This window comes from Mustela nigripes, chromosome 3 (assembly GCF_022355385.1).
Source record: "Mustela nigripes isolate SB6536 chromosome 3, MUSNIG.SB6536, whole genome shotgun sequence".
Classification (NCBI taxonomy): Eukaryota; Metazoa; Chordata; class Mammalia; order Carnivora; family Mustelidae; genus Mustela; species Mustela nigripes.
Genome location: NC_081559.1, coordinates 118,986,669 through 119,006,606, shown reverse-complemented (window position 1 = coordinate 119,006,606; position 19,938 = coordinate 118,986,669). Strand labels below are relative to the sequence as shown.

At 37.2% G+C, this 19,938-nt stretch overlaps 1 protein-coding gene across 1 annotated transcript in view; it reads left to right on the top strand.

Moving 5' to 3' along the window:
• PXDNL (peroxidasin like) overlaps positions 1-19,938 on the top strand; it is a 479,104-nt gene that overhangs the window by 291,059 nt on the left and 168,107 nt on the right. The window contains exons 5-6 of the mRNA XM_059394566.1: positions 12,030-12,101; positions 18,474-18,545. Coding sequence (XP_059250549.1) covers positions 12,030-12,101; positions 18,474-18,545 — 144 coding nt within the window. The remainder of the gene's footprint in view (positions 1-12,029; positions 12,102-18,473; positions 18,546-19,938) is intronic.

The window sequence follows — 19,938 nt, the reverse complement described above, 5'->3', positions numbered from 1 at the left end:
TAAATTGATTTGTTATATTCCTTTATTAATCCTATGTATAAGAAAGAATTTAGATTGTACTATTGGAAGGTGCAAAGAAGATTGGTGTATTACAAATAATTATGTTATAATTATTTCAATGATAAAGTAATGTAATTTTTCATAACATAGTGTTAAATCTACCTAACAGAGTCTCAATTTTTGCATTTGTAAAGCTTTTGCCAGTGATGTTCCCTACATATGTAGAAATCTGACACTTCATACTAAATATGAAATTAATGGCTTAAAAAGAAAGGAACAATGTTATAATTTCAAAATATAACACATTTGCTGATGGAACAATTGATTCTTCTTTGCAATTTTATTCATTCACTATTTATACAACTATCATTTTTCTTCATATATTTTCCTATCCTATTATCTTCTATATGTTAAAAGCTTATCTTCTATTCATTTGTTTCTTATGCTTTCAACCAAGATAGAAACAATGTATTTTCTAAGCAATGCTAACATATGGATGGTTTCACAGCAACAAACTTCCTCAGTGAGAAAAAAAAGGTCTGTGTTCTTTAAATATTGTAAACTGGTCTATTCATGGTTGACAAGCCTTCTGTAATCTGTATATGTCTTAAATACAGAAATAAAAAATAGAATAAAACCATAGCTATGGCCATAGAGAAAACAATATTCATTTATGGGAAGCTTTGGTCAATGACATTTCTAGTTTTCTCTGAGGTATAAATCCCTAGGTCGCAATCGCCATGTCTGGAAATTGGATTTGTTCCAGTCCAAAACATTTAGAGAATTATGAAATTTTAGAGTTGATAAGAATCTGAAGTCTAACTTTTAAAATGTATATATTTAAAAAGTGAACTTGAGCTTCTGAAGCCAATTTAAAATAAAAGGAAGCAGGCACACATGCATACAAATAAAAACGTTGTTCTCCCAAATGTTTGTGAACAAATACATTTATGGTAAATTTTTAAATATACTGCATCTAGAGACTTTTATTGGCTTTTGAGTAACAGTTATTATAGCTTCACTTGGTTTCTTTTGGAAAAGCTTTATTAATAATATAGTAGTCAAATGCCATGTTTGTGTCTGGTGATAAAAAGAAATCAGTAAGTTTACATTGGTGAGTGAAGTGTAAGGAGCAAGGTCAGCTGTCCCCAAATGGGCCACTTTGGTATGAACATTATTTTGAGTTAAAAGCACTCCAAACCCAGCAGATTCAGAAAAGGCTCTTTACCTACCCCTCAACTGCCTGCTTGTACCAGGAAGAGAGCTATTGCCTAAGAAATGTCAACATAATAGGACAACCTTTTTCAACCATTTTTCAAATGCTTCTTGTCACATTCTTGCTAATTGTCTTTCTTCCTTTTGTAGTCTCAGACCCCTACCTATCTCCTTCACTCTTATAAGCGTCATGTATATACACTACTAAATCTGATTTTCTCCTGTTAATCTGTCTCATGTCAATTTGATTCTTAGTACAGCTGGAAGAATTTTTCTTTAAGATTTTATTTATTTATTTAACAGACAGAGATCACAAGTAGGCAGAGAAGTAGGCAGAGAGAGGAGGAAGCAGGCTTCCTGCTGAGCAGAGAGCCCAAAGTGGGGCTTGATCCCAAGACCCTGAGATCATAACCTGAGCCGAAGGCAGAAGCTTTAACCCACTGAGCTACCCAGGCGCTCCCCAGCTGGAAGAATCTTAAAGAGTATAGTAAATTCTTTCTTCCCAGCATAACTAAGAATTTTTTTCTGGTTCTTTGCCCAGCTACTCAGATGTGCACCCTCCACCTCCACCCTCATGTTTATCTCACCACAACTTCTGAAGTGAGATCTACTGAAAAAGAAGTGGAAGGCACAGACTCAAGCACATCAAAGGCTGGCCTCCTGTGCTTTCCTCACTGCTTTCCATCTTCAATTTTTTTCAACTAACCTGACACTTTCTGTCAAGGACCAGCCTGGAAGAACATAGCCTAACTTGGCTGGGGGCCCACTTCAGATTTTAACTTGCATTAATCTCTCTTTCACCTCACTTATCACCTGTTAATCTCCTTCTTGGATCCAGGTCCTTAGCACCCTGCTAGTTACAGCCCACTCTGTTTGAGCAAGTTCCAGATTCCTAATGTTTTTGTGAAATTTATTTCATTTGAGTGAAAACTCTGGAAGCTGAGAGAAAGGTGGGTTTTGTGTGAGGTCATGTAGGCATGTACCCTTCCAAGATGTCCTTTATTTCCTTAGAATCTACCTTACATATTTCCCTCTTTACATACTACTCTCTCAAACAAATATACACTTTATGGCCAAGATAGGTCCATATTGGTTTTTGGTTTTTTTTTTTTAACCTATACTTTTTTAAAAATTTCTTTTCAGCATAACAAAATTCATTGTTTTTGCACCACACCCAGTGCTCCATGCAATCCGTGCCCTCCCCACTGGTCCTTCCAGTGACTTCTTTCTATGTCATCTTACTTAAAAATCCTATGGTACACATTATATCAAGTTTATTTCTTATTTCTCTCTTCACAGTCAGGTTTAGTTTTTGCTTTTCTATTCTGCATATTTCTTCCCTCTACTGGGTCTAATTTTGTTGCTTTCTTTTCTTCATAGCATGAGCTCTGAAATTTTTACATTATGCTGCTTTTTATCCGAAATACTCTCTACTTTTTCCACTTTCAAAGTTTTGGTATATATATAAAATTTGTGTTATACCTCATTTAGGAGATTTTGTGGAACTGATCTCAGAAGGAGCAATATGTCCCAATGAATATTGTCTTCTATGACAATATTATAAAATTATGGTGCATGAAGGAAATGAGAGATCATGTCATTATTATCTTGGGTTTAAATTCGACTAAAGTATTTTTAGCAAGTAACTTGGGCATTAGAGTTAGAACTTGAAAGAAATACAATAAATGTGGTATGCCGGGGAAGGGGACATCTACTTTTTCCCCTTCCCATATTTCTCCAACATTTCTTCTCAAGCTTACTGTATCCTTCACAAGGGATTGTTGCATCTCCATTATGGGGATTTCTGCCATTTCCTTTGTACCTTCTCACAGAAAATGGAGGAGCAAATTTAGTAGGTTGATGATTGATATTCTTGAACCAGAGTCACCCTGTGATGACCCAGAGTGATTGCTTGACCAGCCATCCTCTTTCTATCCTGTGTGCAGCTGGCTTGCAATCTGGTTGCTAAGTGGCTTTGGAGTGTGATCTCCTGTCCTGGGGATATCTGAAAATAAACTTGAGAAGGAGGACCCTATGATTTAGATTCGGAAGCAAGCAGTAAGAGGCTCCGTTTTGTCCTCAGCATTAAACCAAGTTGTCCATTCCAGTATTTTTTAAAAGAACTCTGCACTGGGAGTCACAGCATGCTGGTACAAACTAATAACAGCTTCTTAATTGGCTCTTGACCCTCACCAGTGTTGTATGAGGGACAGGAGTATGGGTGGTAAGCCTTGGCCCAAAAGTCCCTATGCCAAACCCTTGCTTAAAGTTCTAAACTTTATGGATTTTCTCTGTCTTCTGTGCTCTTTATTTCTAATTAGATGCCATAGACATTTACCACATGCCAAGAGAGTTCTAGATGATTTTTTTTATATGATCTACAGTCCTCAACCACTTTAAAATAAGGCATCATTAGCTCCATATTGCAGAGAAGTGAGTGATCAATGTCATAGAGTAAGGGGTCATGTAGGGAGGTGATTACGGGCTCCTGTGCCCAAAGCTTGCAGTCTTCCATTGAACCATCCTATCTTTGTAAAAGGCCTGTGGTGACTGGTGGATTTTCTCTAGGGTTTCCCTACATCACTTTACACTTGCTGCCAGTTCATCCCAGGACCCTCATTTATTCATTTCTACACTACTATGAAAGCCTCAAGCTTCAACCCTTGTTCTGTTCCTTTATACTACCTTTGGCCAGATTGTGCCACTAAATTGCAACCCTGACGATATCAATTTCCTACATTTGAACCTCTTAATTTCCACCTAAAACAAGCACAAATCTGTCAGGGAAGACAATCCATCAGGAGAGACAAACAATAAAAATAATAAATAATACACTGTATAGAATTATGTAAGCTATGACAAAGATTTAAAAATATATTTATGTATATGAGTAAAAACAGGGAAGGGAAGGGGCTTAGCTGTCCCAGGGAAGTGGAAATGTGGCTGTAATTTAAAACAGGAAGCCTCATTGAGGAGGGGCATTTGAGTCAAGTCTTGAACTGGAGGGACATAGGCTTGTGTACACCTGGGGAAAGCACAGAGTAGGCAAAGGGGAAACTCTTACAAACACCCTAAGCTAGGAGTATGCCTGGAATGTTAGAGAAGTAGCTTGGATGCTGATGTGGCCAGAGCAAAGAGACTAGCTCAGTTAGCACAGGATGCTGCAGATCAAAAGAGTAGATTTTCTTTGTATTGTGAGTGATTTGCTTTTTGTTCTGAGTGAGCACTGCAGGGGTTTGAAGAAAGAGGTGGTAGGATTGATCTGATGGTTTTAAAATAGTTACTGTGACTTCTGCATTTTCTGCCTTCTTCTGACTTCTCTGTTGACAAAAGACTGAAGCTGGGAAGGGATAGGCATGGAGTTGTCAGGAGGCTCTTGGTATACACCAGGCCAGAGGCAATGGTGTCTCTGCTGTACTTTGTAACAGTATAGGTTTTACATGGATGCACATTCTAGGTCTATTGAAAGTCACCACTTGGATGTAGGATTTACAGAAAGAAAGAAGTCAATGATGCTATCAAGTATTTTGGCCTAAGCAACTAGAAGGAAGGGCCTTCAGTTGAGATAAAGGAGGCTGTGGGTGGCATGGGTTATGGAGGGCTAATCAGAACTACAGATTTGCACATAAGTTCCTGAAGTCTATTGGATAGCCAAGGGCACATATGAGGTAGGTAGCAGGCTTGGAAGCAGGAGTGTGAGTGAGTAGTCTGGCCTGGCTCTGCAGCGGGTTGTCACTGGACTATGGAAAGTATTCATAGTCACAAGACTGGATGGCACTGAGTGTGGCTAAAAGAGGGGGAAGCCTGGGGACCTAGCTCTGGGCATCCCTCATAGGAGGTTAGGTAAAGAAGAAGAAAACAGTGAAGAAATTTAAAAGGAGCAGCCCTTTAGCAGAATGGAAACCAGTGTGGAAAGTATATTGAGGAGGAGGCAGTCACTATGAGGCTCAAATGTTGAAAAGTCAAATTTCAACAACAGCTCTGGCAGTTGACAATAAAAAATGTGCTGAACTTATCTTGCTTGCTATAGTGACAATTCAAAATGTGTTCCTCTGTCTTTATTTCATACATTTCGCTGACATTTCAGAGTTACCTTTGCCTTTTACCTTAAGGAGGAAAATTGAGGGCAAAGGTTAAGAGCCATCTCACTATCTCTCCTGGATACCAAGAGATTTTCATAAATTTGTCCCAGCCTGTTTCACTGGGTCACTTTTTCACCTCCTGCTTGAAGTGAGTCTTTCAGTTGCGCATTGCTACCATTCAACCCCTTCTCTCCTCTGCAGGGTCTTCCTTAACTTGCTTCACTTAGTTCTTTCCTCTTCTCTGGCACCCTTTTAATTGTTTCCCACCGTTTTGTTTTTCCTGGACTCCAGCGTAGTTCTTCCACTCTTCAGTCCTTCGGTCTGTACTCCCTATAGCACCCAAAGTCACCACTACTTTTCCTTGCTTAAAAGTCAAACCAGGCCAGGTAATGTTGTGGGGCTGTCTTGTGTTATTGGTTGTGGAGCAATAATCCTGGCCTCTTCCAACTGGATGCTTATAGCAACACCACCCCCAACTGTGACAAACAAAAATATCTTCACAGATTGCCAAATATCCCCCAGTATGGGCAAAAGCACCCTAAGTTGGAAACCACTGATCTAGCTCATATTTTTTTTTCTAGCTAAATTCCAATCTTTTGTCCAAACGTTACCAGAAAATTTCTAAAATTTAAAAAAAAATTCATTAAGGAATTCCATTTCTTTAAATTTTGTAATATGTCCTGATCACTTTCAGGATCAAGTTTAAACTTCCTTACTGACCTCTCGACTTCTACAGGCACAGATGACTCTGTCCAACTACTGCTCTGGAAAAAAGCATATGCTTTTATACTACTCCTGTGCTTCACATATACTTGTCTTTCCACTTCCTAAACTGCCTTTCTTCTTTTGTATCTAGGTAAGTACAACTTGTCCTTAAAAATTAGTTAGAGAATCCTATTTTCTGTACAACATTTCTCTACCTTTAAATCTGGTTTAGATTCTTCACACTCTCGTGGCATTCCATGCATACATTATCATAATACACAGCCTATTAGACTGCGGTCATTGATTTCTTATCTTTTACCTCTAACCAGACTCAAATCTCGGAGAAGGTCAAGGATCTTGGCTTACACTACAAAGGAACTCAATAAAGCCTATTAATGTTTTAATTCGCTAAAGGATCATAGAGGAGTAAAGTTACTTTTGACCTGAACAGTCATTAAGTCCTTAGTGGAGAAAGCACCATTTGAATTGCCTCTAAATGGATGAGAAAACATTTTAAACACAGACACTAATGTTAAAAAAGGGAGATTCAGAGATGGGAAAATCAAAATTTGGTTAGAGTGTGATTAAACTCATGTGAGAGAGGAGGGCATTCGCAAGTTTACACTAGATGTTGGGAAACCTTGAATTCTAGCAGAAGACAGTGGGAAGATATTAGGGATCCTAATAAGAGACTGGTTTCATCAGCACTCTTTTTCTGTAAGAGGTATCAGATAATTCAATATGGTAGATTGGAAAGAAAGGGCTTGATTTAGAAGGGCCACTTAAGGCTATTAATTCAGGTGAAAAGAGATAAAGACTGGAATTGGACTATAACTATACTATTTGGAAATGTGACTTTTTCCATAAGTATTCTAATTTAGGATTGATATAACTTTTTGATGTAACAAGCTTGTACAATATAAATTTCCACTGTTTAAATGTAATCTTTTGTGTAATAGATTTTGATAGACTACACTATTTACTTAAGCATAGCATGCAAATAAAGTACTAGAAAGCTTTTCTCTTGAACCTAATGGATTATGGTAATTCAGTCATTTTTTCCTTTAAAATCAGTTAAAATAATTTACTATGCTCTGAAATAAAGATCTCCATTCAAATGCTTAATTAACTCCTAAACTGTATGAATAATTTATTGTTCTAACAGATCATTCATACTTGATATTGTGCAATGAAGCTAGAAAATGCATATTTTAATCCCATCTGATTCATATGGAAAGTTAGAGTCATAATGGTACATCTAGCAGATAAAAATTCTTTGGTGAATATAGAGGCAGGGCACTGTAGATCTCCAAGTCAGCTGTCACCTCAGTGTGCCTTCTCTGAGTTCTGTTTTAAGTGCAGGATTTTTGAGAGCTCATTTCAAACATCTCCTCAGCTTCATGCTCCCAATTCATGTTTCTTTAGTTTACGTTTTACATAGGACATGGAAAATTATATTCACAGACACACACAGACTCATGTAAGTTCTCTCCTCTGGCAGTGTTCCTTTTTTCCTTTCTGAACTCAAGGCTTTTGAGGAAATAAAAAGTAGCTACTTTTTACAAAAGGGTTCGGTGCATTGAACTTATATTCTTTTTTGATTGTGCAGTTAGATACAGATAAATATAGTGTTCTTCTTTCCATCTCTGCTCTTACATTAGAGTGGGGTTGCCAAGGTGATGGTACATCACAGTGGATTTGTTTTTATGTGGCTCAGTGAGTTCAAGCTAAAAGCTAAATCAATACCAGCAACTTCTCTCCCTGAGAACCATTCTTTCTCTATTATTTTTGTTGTCATTCTCTGGCCACGTATTCTTGCTCTGCATGTTTTGTAAAACTTGGGAAGATTTTTGTCCTCATTTGGGTAGGCTAATACCTGGGACTGGCTGTGTAAATCAATATTTACTCAGGTAAGAGCTGTCAAGTATGTTATCCATGCTCATAAAAAACTGTGATTGTGAAACGTCTCTTTGGTATGAGATTAATTCAGAAAGCCCCAGGAATTTGCTAGATGTCCTTCAGGTTTGTTAACACCTAATAAGGTTTTGGGAAATGCAATAAAACATATATTATTACATAACTTACAAAAGTAAAGGTTAATGTAAAAATTTGTTGAGATTCTTTTTCAAGAAAATGCAGTGCCCTTTAGAATGTTGAGCCAATATTAATAAAGTTTTCATTATGGTTCATAAACCCATGTTTTGTTTTATATACCATGGAATGTTCTAAAAGCACAATGTTGGGGCGCCTGGGTGGCTCAGTGGGTTAAGGCCTCTGCCTTCAGCTCAGGTCATGATCTCAGGGTCCTGGGATAGAGTCCCGCATCGGCTCTCTGCTCAGCAGGGAGCCTGCTTCCCTTCCTCTCTCTCTCTGCCTGCCTCTCTGCCTGCTTGTGATCTTTGTCAAATAAATAAATAAAATCTTAAAAAAATAAAAAAAATAAAAATAAAAGCACAATGTTTTAGCTTTTTCTTAGTAAAGTCAATACCTGTGTAAAGGTACTGGCTAGTCATTTGTTCTTTTAGTGATCAACTACATATAAATATCTATCCATTAAGCCTGTGCTAGGAAACTGGGGATGTTGGAAATGAGCTTAAACCCATTAGGGTTTCTGTCTTCATGGAACTTAGAGTCTAGTTAGGAAGGATAAACATGGATCAAACAACCACTCAAATTAGTATAAAATTGGAACTGTGCAGTGCAAATGCTGGTTGCTTATCCTACCATGTAGTATATATTAGATTGAAGTTCAATTAAAAGTATTTGAGGTGGAAGTTTCGCCTTGGATGAGTCTAAAATTTGGGAGATTTGTTCTTGGGAGCATTCCTCAAATGGAGAATAAGCAGGGCTGTGATTAGTAGGTTCTCAGTATGTGCATGTTGGAAAAATACTATGCATTTCCTATGAATTACTAAGCATAAATTGTAAAGAAGATATTTAAATATAAAAAATTAGCATTTTTAAAAATTTTTAGTGATTGTGGAGTACAATCATAAAATCTATTGATTAAAAATATAATTGTAGATTAGTCCTTAACATCACAGTAGCTATGATATTGAACAAAGTGTTGTATGTCATTTTAACACTTAGATCGTCTTCTGGCCCTGATTTTAGTTGACTAAGTGATTAGAAGCCCTCTCAATGGAAGCTCTGCTCATACCTTCTTTTTAGTTACCTGGATACCGGTGTAAGCTCTGCAGGATGCTTGTTTGACTAATGATGCCAATGGGAAGTGTTTCTCTGAAACTCCAGTTTTTATGCGGTAAAAATTCCAATAAAGAAATTGTTCTCAAGAATTTTAAAAGGTAGGAAAGAGGGAAATCAGGGGCTTCATTCATTCATAAACTAGAGTATTCACTTTTAAAATCTGAAATTTGACATTCAGTGGCTAAATGACAGACCTTGACTTGTGACCTCTTTTCCTGTGGCTTCCTAGGTTGTTCTAGGAACTGGAATGTGATACTTTTCTTCAGTTAGGGACTCTACACCTGCCAGTAGAGGAAGGTATTAATGTAGTAGGATTGGCTGCCAGGCATGCTGAGACATAGCCTCCAGTGATGTCTGTAAGCCCTGGTCTCGTTCAGTGCATAGCTTGGATTCATTACTGGTTAGCTCTTGAGTTCTCCATGTGGAGCAGACATTTCCCTACCTGAGAAAGCCTTTGCTTTTGATGTTGTTGGGTCAGGTCTCACTAGGTCATCCATGTGTGCTTTGCCTGCCTGCTGATCTGTGTGCAGCTGCTCTCTTTGCCACCAGACTGCAGGCTTAGTTGATTAAAAAAAAAAAAAAAAAAAAAGTACACATCTGCCTAAACTGAATGGTGATCTCAGCGATTCCAAGCTGTGCAAAACTGAGCAAGTATTGTAACCTCTCTATACCACATTTTTCCCTTTGAATGATGTAGATTTTTGTAGAACTCATCTCACAACATAGTTGTGAGGATTAAAAATGTTGTGAGGATGGAGGGTGTAGTGAGTGCTGTGAATTGTGTAAAGTGATGAAGCAAATAATACATTATATGTTAATAAAAATGACTAAATGCATGTAATGCATGTGGAATAATAGTGTTTTGTGTTGCTACTGTTATTATTATTTAGTTCCTGCTAAAATTGAAGCCCTAATCAGCATTTATTCATAGTCGTCATGAAGTGTCCATTTGTACTCTATGTTAGTAAGCATGAAATCCCAACGATGCAATGCATTTAACTTGGAAAGAAAAATCCTGTAAATGGCCTCTTTCCAAAACTTTCTTCAATGTGGTTGCTGAAGCTCCTCTCTCTCCCTTCCTTCCTCCCACACGTGGTCTTACCCTGAACACCCCATTCCCATCCCTTCTTTCTTGAACTCTTCCAGGCTCTACCTCCTCCATTGTGTGCTAGACCAATGACGGAAGTAAGGATTTTTAGAGGGTAGTATGTAGTATGTGTGAGTATGTGTGTGTAATATAAAGAACAAAGACAAAGTTGTTTTATGCAAGCATTAAGTCAATTATGTCTTACACAGTGTCATTGTTGTTGCTTTTATAATGAGTGGAATCCTTGGAAGGAATGTTGTGACCATCAGCCAGGTTGTGAAATTTCAGGGAGTGGGAAGGTACAGCACTGCCTCGAGGATCCATCCTAACACACTCAGAAATTATCCTTCCATTTCAATTACATCCTCTTCATTTTATTGTAATTATTATGCTTTTGCATTGGTGTCTAAAGTGCTCATCCTGTAATAATGATTTAATAAGAAAGGAGCCTATGAATGAATTAGATGTTTCTTTTCTTTAAAATGTTTTTATTTTTTTTAAGTAATTCTAATTGTGGTTAAATAAATAATTAATGCAAACATATAAAATATAAAGCTTCTCTTCTTGTGTCCTCACTTCAAGTCAAATAACTTTCTGTTGACTAAGTCAAGTGCAATTTATTGTGTTCCTTGGTTTGGACATAATTCAGTATGAGACTGGGTCTGTTCTTTCTCATGGCAAATTTTATGTTTGAGGTGCTTTCTGCAGACAGTTCACTATAGACTACTGGATGAGGCTGTTGGTTTCATTTCAATGATTTTGATCAAGCTATTTTAGAAGTCAGGTGCAAGGTGGATATTTAAATTTTTGTAGAGAACTATGTAGCCTTAGCAGTGGATCTAAGATTTCCTCTACTCAGCCCTCTGTTTTCAAGGAATGTTTCTCCATTTCATCACAGAATTTCTGAGAGAAAGGGAAACTTTCTGTCCTCAGTTCTGCTGCTTATTATTTCAAGAGAAGCCTTTCTGAAATGGCAGCTTTGGAAATTTCTACTGGATCAATTGCATAAGGGGTTACCAAGGACTGAAAAGGTCTAGTTCTAAATGGATTAAAACAAGATACATTATTTTGTATATATCCTTAAGCATAAATAATTCATTTTAAATAGTCATCATATTACATAAAATAGGTCATTTCTTATCTTCTCTAGCAGGAGCATTTCCCTCTATCCTGAAATGTAATAAGCATGTGGGCACGTGTAACGTGTCTTATTATCCTAGCTTCACTTTAAAAATTTTAATAAGTAGGGGCGCCTGGGTGACTCAGTTGGTTAAGTGTCTGCCTTCGGCTCAAGTCATGATCCCAGGGTCCTGGGATAGAGCCTCGAGTTGGACTCCCTGCTCAGTGGGGAGCCCACTTTTCCCTCTTTCTCTGCCCCTGCTTGTGCTTTCTCTTTCTTTTTCTCTCACATGCTCTCTCTCTCTCTCTCTCTCTCAAATAAGTAAGCAAAATCTTTAGAAAAATTTTTGAGTTGGAATCATGACTTCACTAACCATGTAGCATCTTTATACTCAAGAGTGCTGCCTAAGAGAAGAGGTGACATTGAGTACTGCTTCTGGATGTGCTTCCTCTTGGTTCCCTATTGGAACATCAGGTTTTAGACCCAGGACTGTAAAGAACAGAGGGGACTTGAAGTACTTCAGACTGAATTTCAGGGAAGCTATGTTAATTCCTCAAACATTTTATTTTGCTCACCAGCACAAGAAATAACCAACTTGTTTTGTGCCTTCCAGGTATATTCATTTCAACCAAATAGAAACGCTACAGGCAGAGACCTTTGGAGACCTTCTGAAATTAGAGCGACTGTAAGTGTTGGCTTTTTAGACTCCTTTGCTTCTGCTTTACTTTTTCAGTTTATACAATGTATTGACTGCCCAGGAGATCAGGACATTTTGTTGAAAGCCTATGAAGCAAAGTCTGTACCTTTGTACTATAAGACAGAGTTACTGTACACCATTCTATCCTTTGAAATCAATGGAGAAAAGATGAATAACCCAATTAAAAACAGGGCAAAAGCAATGAACACTTCACGAAGGTGGTAAAAAACCACTCTGCAAACTTATGGCAGAATCTACCACAATTTACCATACACATCCCCTATGGCCTATCCATCAGTTCCACTTCAAGTTATGGACACAACAGACATGCACATGTGTGCATATGCATCAGAAGTGTGTTCTGGAGTATTAATGGCAGCATCACTTATAACAACTCCACCCTAGAGGTACTCAAGCATTCAACAACAGAAGAAGACAAATAAGTTGCTGGATATTCATATATATATAGCACATATGAATCTCAAACATTTTTAGCAAAAAAAAAATCCAAACATTGAAAATTACATTGTTTGACTTTTTTTTTTTTTTTTTAAAATTCAGAAATAGCAGGAACATGTGTAATAGCTAGAAGTTAAATAGTAGTTACCTTTGGAGAGAAGGAGATGTTAAGCAACAGCAGGAAGGAGCTTCTGGAGTCCTGGCAGTTTTGTCTTTTTCTGTTTTCCCAACTGTATTCACTTTCAGGAAAGTCATCATACTTATAGCATGATGTGTGTTTTTCTAGATGAATGTTTAATAAAATAACTTTTCTAGATGAATGTTTAATAAAACTTTATTAAAGACAATGACAAACCAAAAGAATAGTTGGACACTCTCCTTTTGTATTGTCTTTTATCAGATGAAAATACTCTAGCCCTTCATTTCCTCTAATACCTTATATTAACAAATTAATTGTTATTTTAGCACAAGATATGGATTTTTTTTTACGAACAGAAAAAGTGCAGAATGATGTAACTAAACTTAATCAGGAATCAGTTTGAATTAAAATATATCTGAAAAGAAATTGTAATTAGGAGTCTGTAGGTTTTGAAAAGGATGCCCTATGATTCTGATACATGAAATAGGCTAATAAAATTAAAAGATAAAAAAGAGCTAATCGACCATTTTTCCATGCCATTACTCCAGACTTATTCACATATTGAAGTATAGGAACTGTAATGCGTAAAATTTCATTGTTTAGATTTGTGTTCTTGCTTTGCTGAAAGCATGTCATGGAGGAGCGAACTTTCCCCATTTCCTGCTCCATCAGGCTTCAGTTCCACCTCGGTAATTCAAGATTTAGCATCACAATGACTAATAACCTCAAAAAAACCCGAGCCACTGACTTTAATGTTGGGGAAAGATTTGCTGATAAAAATAAGCACTGCTTTCCTCCATTGAAAACTGGGAAGGGGTGATTCCTGTTCCCCAAAGGAGATCTTGAAGCCCTCACAGGCCTGTTGATAGTGAGGGCATCTCCTACCTTTCAGAGTGGGCTGTTATCTTGGGATCCATGAATGTCTTGAAGGAGTAGGGAACGAGCAAGGAAAAAAGGTTTAACTTTTAGTTTTCTCCCTATTATGTAAATAAAAACTATATACATATTTTTGAAAGATCTCTGAATATATTAATCACAATGTATTTTTGTTATATTTCTCTTTTTTTTAGTTCTTTGAATTCCCCTGCTTCCTCTGGAGTTGGTTGTTTTTTGTTTTTTGTTTTTTGTTTTTGTCTTGGTCTTTCTTTGCCATGGTCCTGATTAAGCTCCAGTGCCTTGTGATCCTTGATATTTATACTTGAAAATATTGGTTGGGGGTCTAAGTTTCTCCTGTTTTCTTGTAGGTAGGTCTGTTTTCTTCCAAAATTTCCCATTTGGGAGGGAATTTAAAAATTTTTTAAATTCCAAAGAGAATTTTAGTTTGGACAGTTGGGTAGGAAAATGGCAGATTTCTCCATCTAAAATACTAGAATGTGAAAGGAAAGGCTTCCTCTTCAGTTGCTGCTCCACACAAAATTAGTTACTTTTCTTTGTCAATTTTTAAAATTTCTTTTTTTTTTAGAGAAAAACCTATAAAAATAATAAGAAAAATATATATGTGTATATATTCAGTGAGAATAATATAACACTTGATAAATAATATATTTAATAATAAGAAATATATATATAAATTTTTTTCCTCTTAGCATTTGGCCACAGCTACAAATTAATTACATTTCTCCATCCACATGTTCAGTGAACCTCATTTACCATCCTGTCCCTCTACTCGGTTTGGTGTCTTGGGTCCCAAACAATCAGATTGTTCCTGCTTGATATATTCCCTGGGATTCTGCTTTTTCTGTTTCATTTTTCAACCTTCTTCCATGCATTTTGTATTTTCCAGAGTTCACTGAAATCTCTTATCTGTTGATAACCTTATGCATCCTGTCCTTTTGAGTGTTATAGGTTTATTTATTGTATTGACCATCTGAGCTATTATTTCAGTTGACTTCTAAAAGAGAATGAGGCAAATTTGCATTCACTCTTTTGAGTTAGAATTCTTCTCCCTATAACCTTGAAGTGTGTTTGTTGAGATAATATTTTAAATATTAAAATTAAATTATTTTGTTAAGGTAATTCTCAATCTATACAAATTCAGCATGACTTTGTCTGTAACCACACATCCTCAAGTAATGTGCATTCAGCAGTGGTAGTAACAATATTTAGGATAGTTCTTTACTTACAGGCTTTGATAAAAGTCCCCATGTGTTGCATTCATAAATACCAACCTCTACCACTTGTGTGGAATGTTCTTTTCCCTGGGTGCATGATGCCAATACAGGCAAGTGAAGACATGCATCTTCATATTTCCTATAAAGAGAGGAGTTAGTTTGAAAATCCTGGTCCTTTACCAAACTTAAAATTTTCCCTACCAATAAGCCTTACTCTTAAAGAGTCATAAACTAGTTATTATTATGTCACAAAGCAGAAGAATCTTTACACTTTGGTGAAGGCACATAAGTTGAAATATTCAAGCTGGTAATTTAGAGCTTGATGCACAGGCAGAAAATTGCAGTAATGCTTGTCAAAGTATATAAAAATATGACTTTTTGTGTAATAATTTGTGGTTGGTATTGAAGAACCTGATAACTGTGCTATTTCTCCCCATTACCACTTGCCAATTGCAAAGTGGTGAGACTAGACGTTCTTCATAAGGCTGGATCCCTGTATTTATTTCATATGCACACTGACCTTGGCAAACTATATATAGCTTCTATATTGCATGGTTTTTCTTTTAGAAGCTTTAATGAATCTCTCTTTAAAAAATAGGAAAAATATACCAAGGAAAGGAAACCCTGGTATTCTGTAGCCATAAAGAACATTCATGGTGACTAGAATACATTTCATTTTATTGGTTTGGAAAGAATACCAGTTTGAAACAACATCACACGGCATGCTTTATGGAGCAGCAGGGACTGGCATCGAATCAACCAGCCCAGAGATATCTTCTTTATCACGCATGTACCTCACTACAGCAAAGGCTCTTTCAACAGCTTTCTCTAAGTATAGGATCTGAATATGGTTTTCTCTACACCTTAGAAGTCTCTTGGATTTCCAGTGGTGATGTCTTGAGATGCTAACCTAAATTTCAGGCAGAAGATATACTTTTCTCTCCTCAGAACATTAATGTTGAAAAAACCCATTCATGGCTTGGTTTGTTTGATAATGTGTATATTTCTGTCACAAGAAAGAGATTAGACTTTGCATCAATTTCAGTGCAACGGATACTGTTAATTTTCTTTTTAACCAAATATCTTTGGTAAAAAATATTAGCAGCAAATAATTATTATATGAAATTTCCAATACAGGAAGAGATGCTTTTTAGGTCTTATTGGGGGCAAAACAATCAAAGTGATATTTCTACAAGTACAACTCAACAAATAGCAGAAGCATTTTGAAGATTAACTTCACAGAAGTTGGAAAGAAGAAAGAGGAAAAAGAAAGCATAGGCATGCAGTTTTGCACCCCTGCTGAACAGTACCACTGAAATATGACTACTATTTTGGTGTTGTCACTGACATAGTAATCTAGGATGAATAATAATAATTATTATAATAATAAGCTCATTTTATAGACAAAGGAACTGAGGTTTAGAGATATTAATCTACTTGAAAACAAATAGTTATAGATATAACAAGTAGCAATAATATCTGATTTGGGAACCCTAATAATATGTATGACAGAAACTAATGTTGAAATAACATTAATTTGGACATTTTGTCACTATATCAAATGAAGGAAAAATTTTGATAATAATTTTTCAACATTTACATACCATGTTTCAAAATCTGTGATGATGAAAATATTATTATTTTTTTTTTCTTGACTTGTTCTGCCTGTTCAACAATTCTGGTCTACTTGGCTTGGAAAATAAATAACATCTTTTAATCTCTGATTATTGATGCAATTTCCAGCCTTTTAAATATGATAAGAGAGAGGCACCTGGGTGGATCAGTTAATTAAGCAGCTGCCTTTGGCTAAGGTCATGCTCTCAGGGTCCTGGGATGGAGCCCCATGTCCCTGCTTTACAAGGAGCTTGCTTCTTCCTCTCCCTCTGCCTGCTACTCTCCCTGCTTGTATGCTCTCTCTCTTTGTCAAATAAATAAATAAAATTTTTTAAAGAAATATTTTAAGAGAGGGCGCCTGGGTGGCTCAGTGGGTTAAGCCGCTGCCTTCGGCTCAGGTCATGATCTCAGGGTCCTGGGATCTAGTCCCACATCGGGCTCTCTGCTCAGCAGGGAGCCTGCTTCCTCCTCTTTCTCTGCCTGCCTCTCTGCCTACTTGTGATCTCTCTCTGTCAAATAAATAAAATCTTTAAAAAAAAAAAATATTTTAAGAGAACAATCAACATTGTTTTTACTGTTGTTATCACACTGGGCTCTACTAGTTTTAAATAGTGAAGTAAGTTTATAGTCCTACAAAAAAACACGTGAATAGTTGTCCAAATTATGTGGCTTTCCCCAGGGTTCAGCTGCAATGTACTACAAGCTACTTCTCCATTATTAAATTCTATTCCAATATCTCCTGAGATATGGATATGGGTTAGGGCTTTTGGGGAATGACAATTACTGTGTGACTTCTGTCTGTACGCCCATCTTAACCTAACTAACTGTTCACTGTTTCTTCTCTTGTCATTGCTTCTGAGTTTGGTGAATTGGGTGGGGCAGGAGAAAATGGGTATAAAGAGCTAAAATAGTAAGGACCAGGAAAAAAAATATATCTACTCAGAAGTGTATGAATTCCAAAGTCATAAAAATATTTTGACTCCTGAGGACCCCTCGTTACCTTAATCCCTAATTGAAAAAATAGTAAAAATTAAACAAAAACCATACATTGCTAGGAAAACATGGTCAGATAATCTTATTTAATTTTGAGATGGGGCACTGGCCGTGGAATTGGACTCAGAGTGAGGCTGGTTGTAGCTGTTAACATTTTCTACACATTATTTGATTATTTGTGCTCATTTCCCATAGTCCCTAGAAATCAGTGGCATGGAGCTTTCCTGTTTTGCAGACTACTGTTTCGTCCTCTCTTCAAACATGTGCTCTTTGTTGAATATGTTTTCAGCTGTGCTGGGTAAATGAAGTGTAGCTGGTGATTTCCTAGTCACAGTTTCTCTCCTCACAGTGGGAAGAAGTGGTATGGCCAGGGCAGTGTTCAGGGAACCCACTCTGGTGCAGAACAGACCAGGTAGAAGGAAGGATAGAAATACTGTGGCCCTGGGCCTCAGAGTGCCATTGGCAACAGAGCCTGGGAATGTGCTTCTCTGTGATCTGCCTGGAGCAAGGACATGGGCATGAATTTGAAAGGGAACAGGCAAATGGTTGGCTGAGCCAGGAACCACAGCAGCACCAAATGGAACTGTCATTTAGCAAGACTGCTGGTGGCCTGTAAGTGAAAGTAGACAAAGGGTTGCCATCCACAGGATCCAGTTAATCATGGCTCTCTTGCAGGCTGCTGCAGTCATACATCATTGTGCCATTCTTTTTGATGAATACATTCTCTACCTTGATTTCCTATGTGTTTAAAGACTTATTTCTGTGATTTTTCTCCTTAGCATTTGTAATCTCTAACTAAATAAAACAAGAAATGCAAAAAAACCGTGGGTCAGAAAGTATATACATGTAAATCTTTAAAAACGTGCATAAGTGACACGCTTTTGTATTTGCCCTTTCTCACTGAAATACTTTTAAAAATGTATTTGGATCCACAATTCATTAAAAAAAAAAAAAAAGAAAGAAAGAAAGAAAAGAAAAGAAAAAGAAAAGCTCTCCCAAAGCATCATTGCCCTGTTGTGATTCAAAGTTACCTTTGTTTTTCAGGTTTTTGCATAACAACAGATTATCTAAAATCCCGGCTGGGAGCTTTTCTCATCTGGATTCATTAAAGAGACTGTAAGTGAAAGCAAGTGCACAGAAATAGAAACCTTATGATTTTCCCCCAAATAAATAAATCCTAAGCAATGATTTGCCTTTGTCTCCTTTGGCCCTGAAAGATCATTGCAATTCTAGCGTGTAAGGGAGAAAATGGTTTCGTTAACTGCAGAGTGATAGAGGACGCAGACAGTCGACTAAGCTTTCATGTATTCTCTCAGAAGTGACATTCAAAAGGAATATTGAAGATAGAAGTTTTCCTTGGTTCTCAGTAATTTCCTCGCTGGTCAAATCTAAAGACTCCCAAGACTTCTTTTCCTTTAACTTTTATTTAAAAAGAGATGTAAGAAGTTCCAAAGAAAGTCTAACTCCTCTGGCCAGGCCTCAGAAGATTTCCCTTGTTGCAGGTATGGTTACTGATAGAGTTCATTTCTTCCTACACTAAAAAATTTGGAGTAAACATCCCAATCCTGTTTGAGCCTCCAACTGCCTCGCTTTTCTCTCTGCCTATGTGAATCACTCGCTTTTACCCTGATCTGTCTCTTCATCCCGTTCTCTGGGTAGACTTCTGCCTTATTGATGGATTTGGGATTATTGTTTTTTTTCCCTCAGTTAAGTCCCAGTTATCAGGTAAAAGTCACATGTCCTGCTTCCCAGAGCTATTTGGAGGGCACAGAGTGGAAAAATCACAAAAGTGTATCTCTCAGCTGTCTTGGAGGTCATGCTGTTGCTGGTGTCTTTCTGGTGTAATGTGTCCAGGTCCAGGTCAATGGGCGAGGAAATCAGAACACTGGGGCAAATAAATTTGTGTTTAATTGGTGCCTGGAAATAACGCTTGGAATCATTGTGTTTCAAGGATCATAATTAATCTGGAGGACCATTCACCTAGCCCCAGTCCATTTTGTCAAGTGTATACTCTACTTTCATTGCAATTCTCACAGTAGACGCTGCTTTACTGTGTTTTCTCCTCAGGCTGTGCTCTTTGTGTCAGAACCACATCTGCTTGAAGATTCTCCTTTTCTGTCAAAATTTCCTCACTTCTCAGAACTGGTTGCACCACAGCCATTTGGATTAGCGCATCGATTCTTGTTTTGTTTTTATAAAAGACTTTATCTCTTAGAACAGTTTTAGGTTTGCAGAAAGTACTGAGACATCCCACATACCCTTTCTTCCTAAAGAGCCTCTCCCTCCATCACCCTCCACTGGAGTGTTACATTTGTTAAAATTTATATCCCACAATCACTCAAAGTCCGTAATTTAACTTAGGGTTCACTCGTGTTTATTGTACTTGGCATGGGTTTAGATGAATGTATAAGAACATATATCATCACTATAATGTCACACGGACTATTTTCACTGCCTTTAAAGTCCTCTGTGTCCCACATATTCATCCTCTCCTCCCCTAACCTCTGGC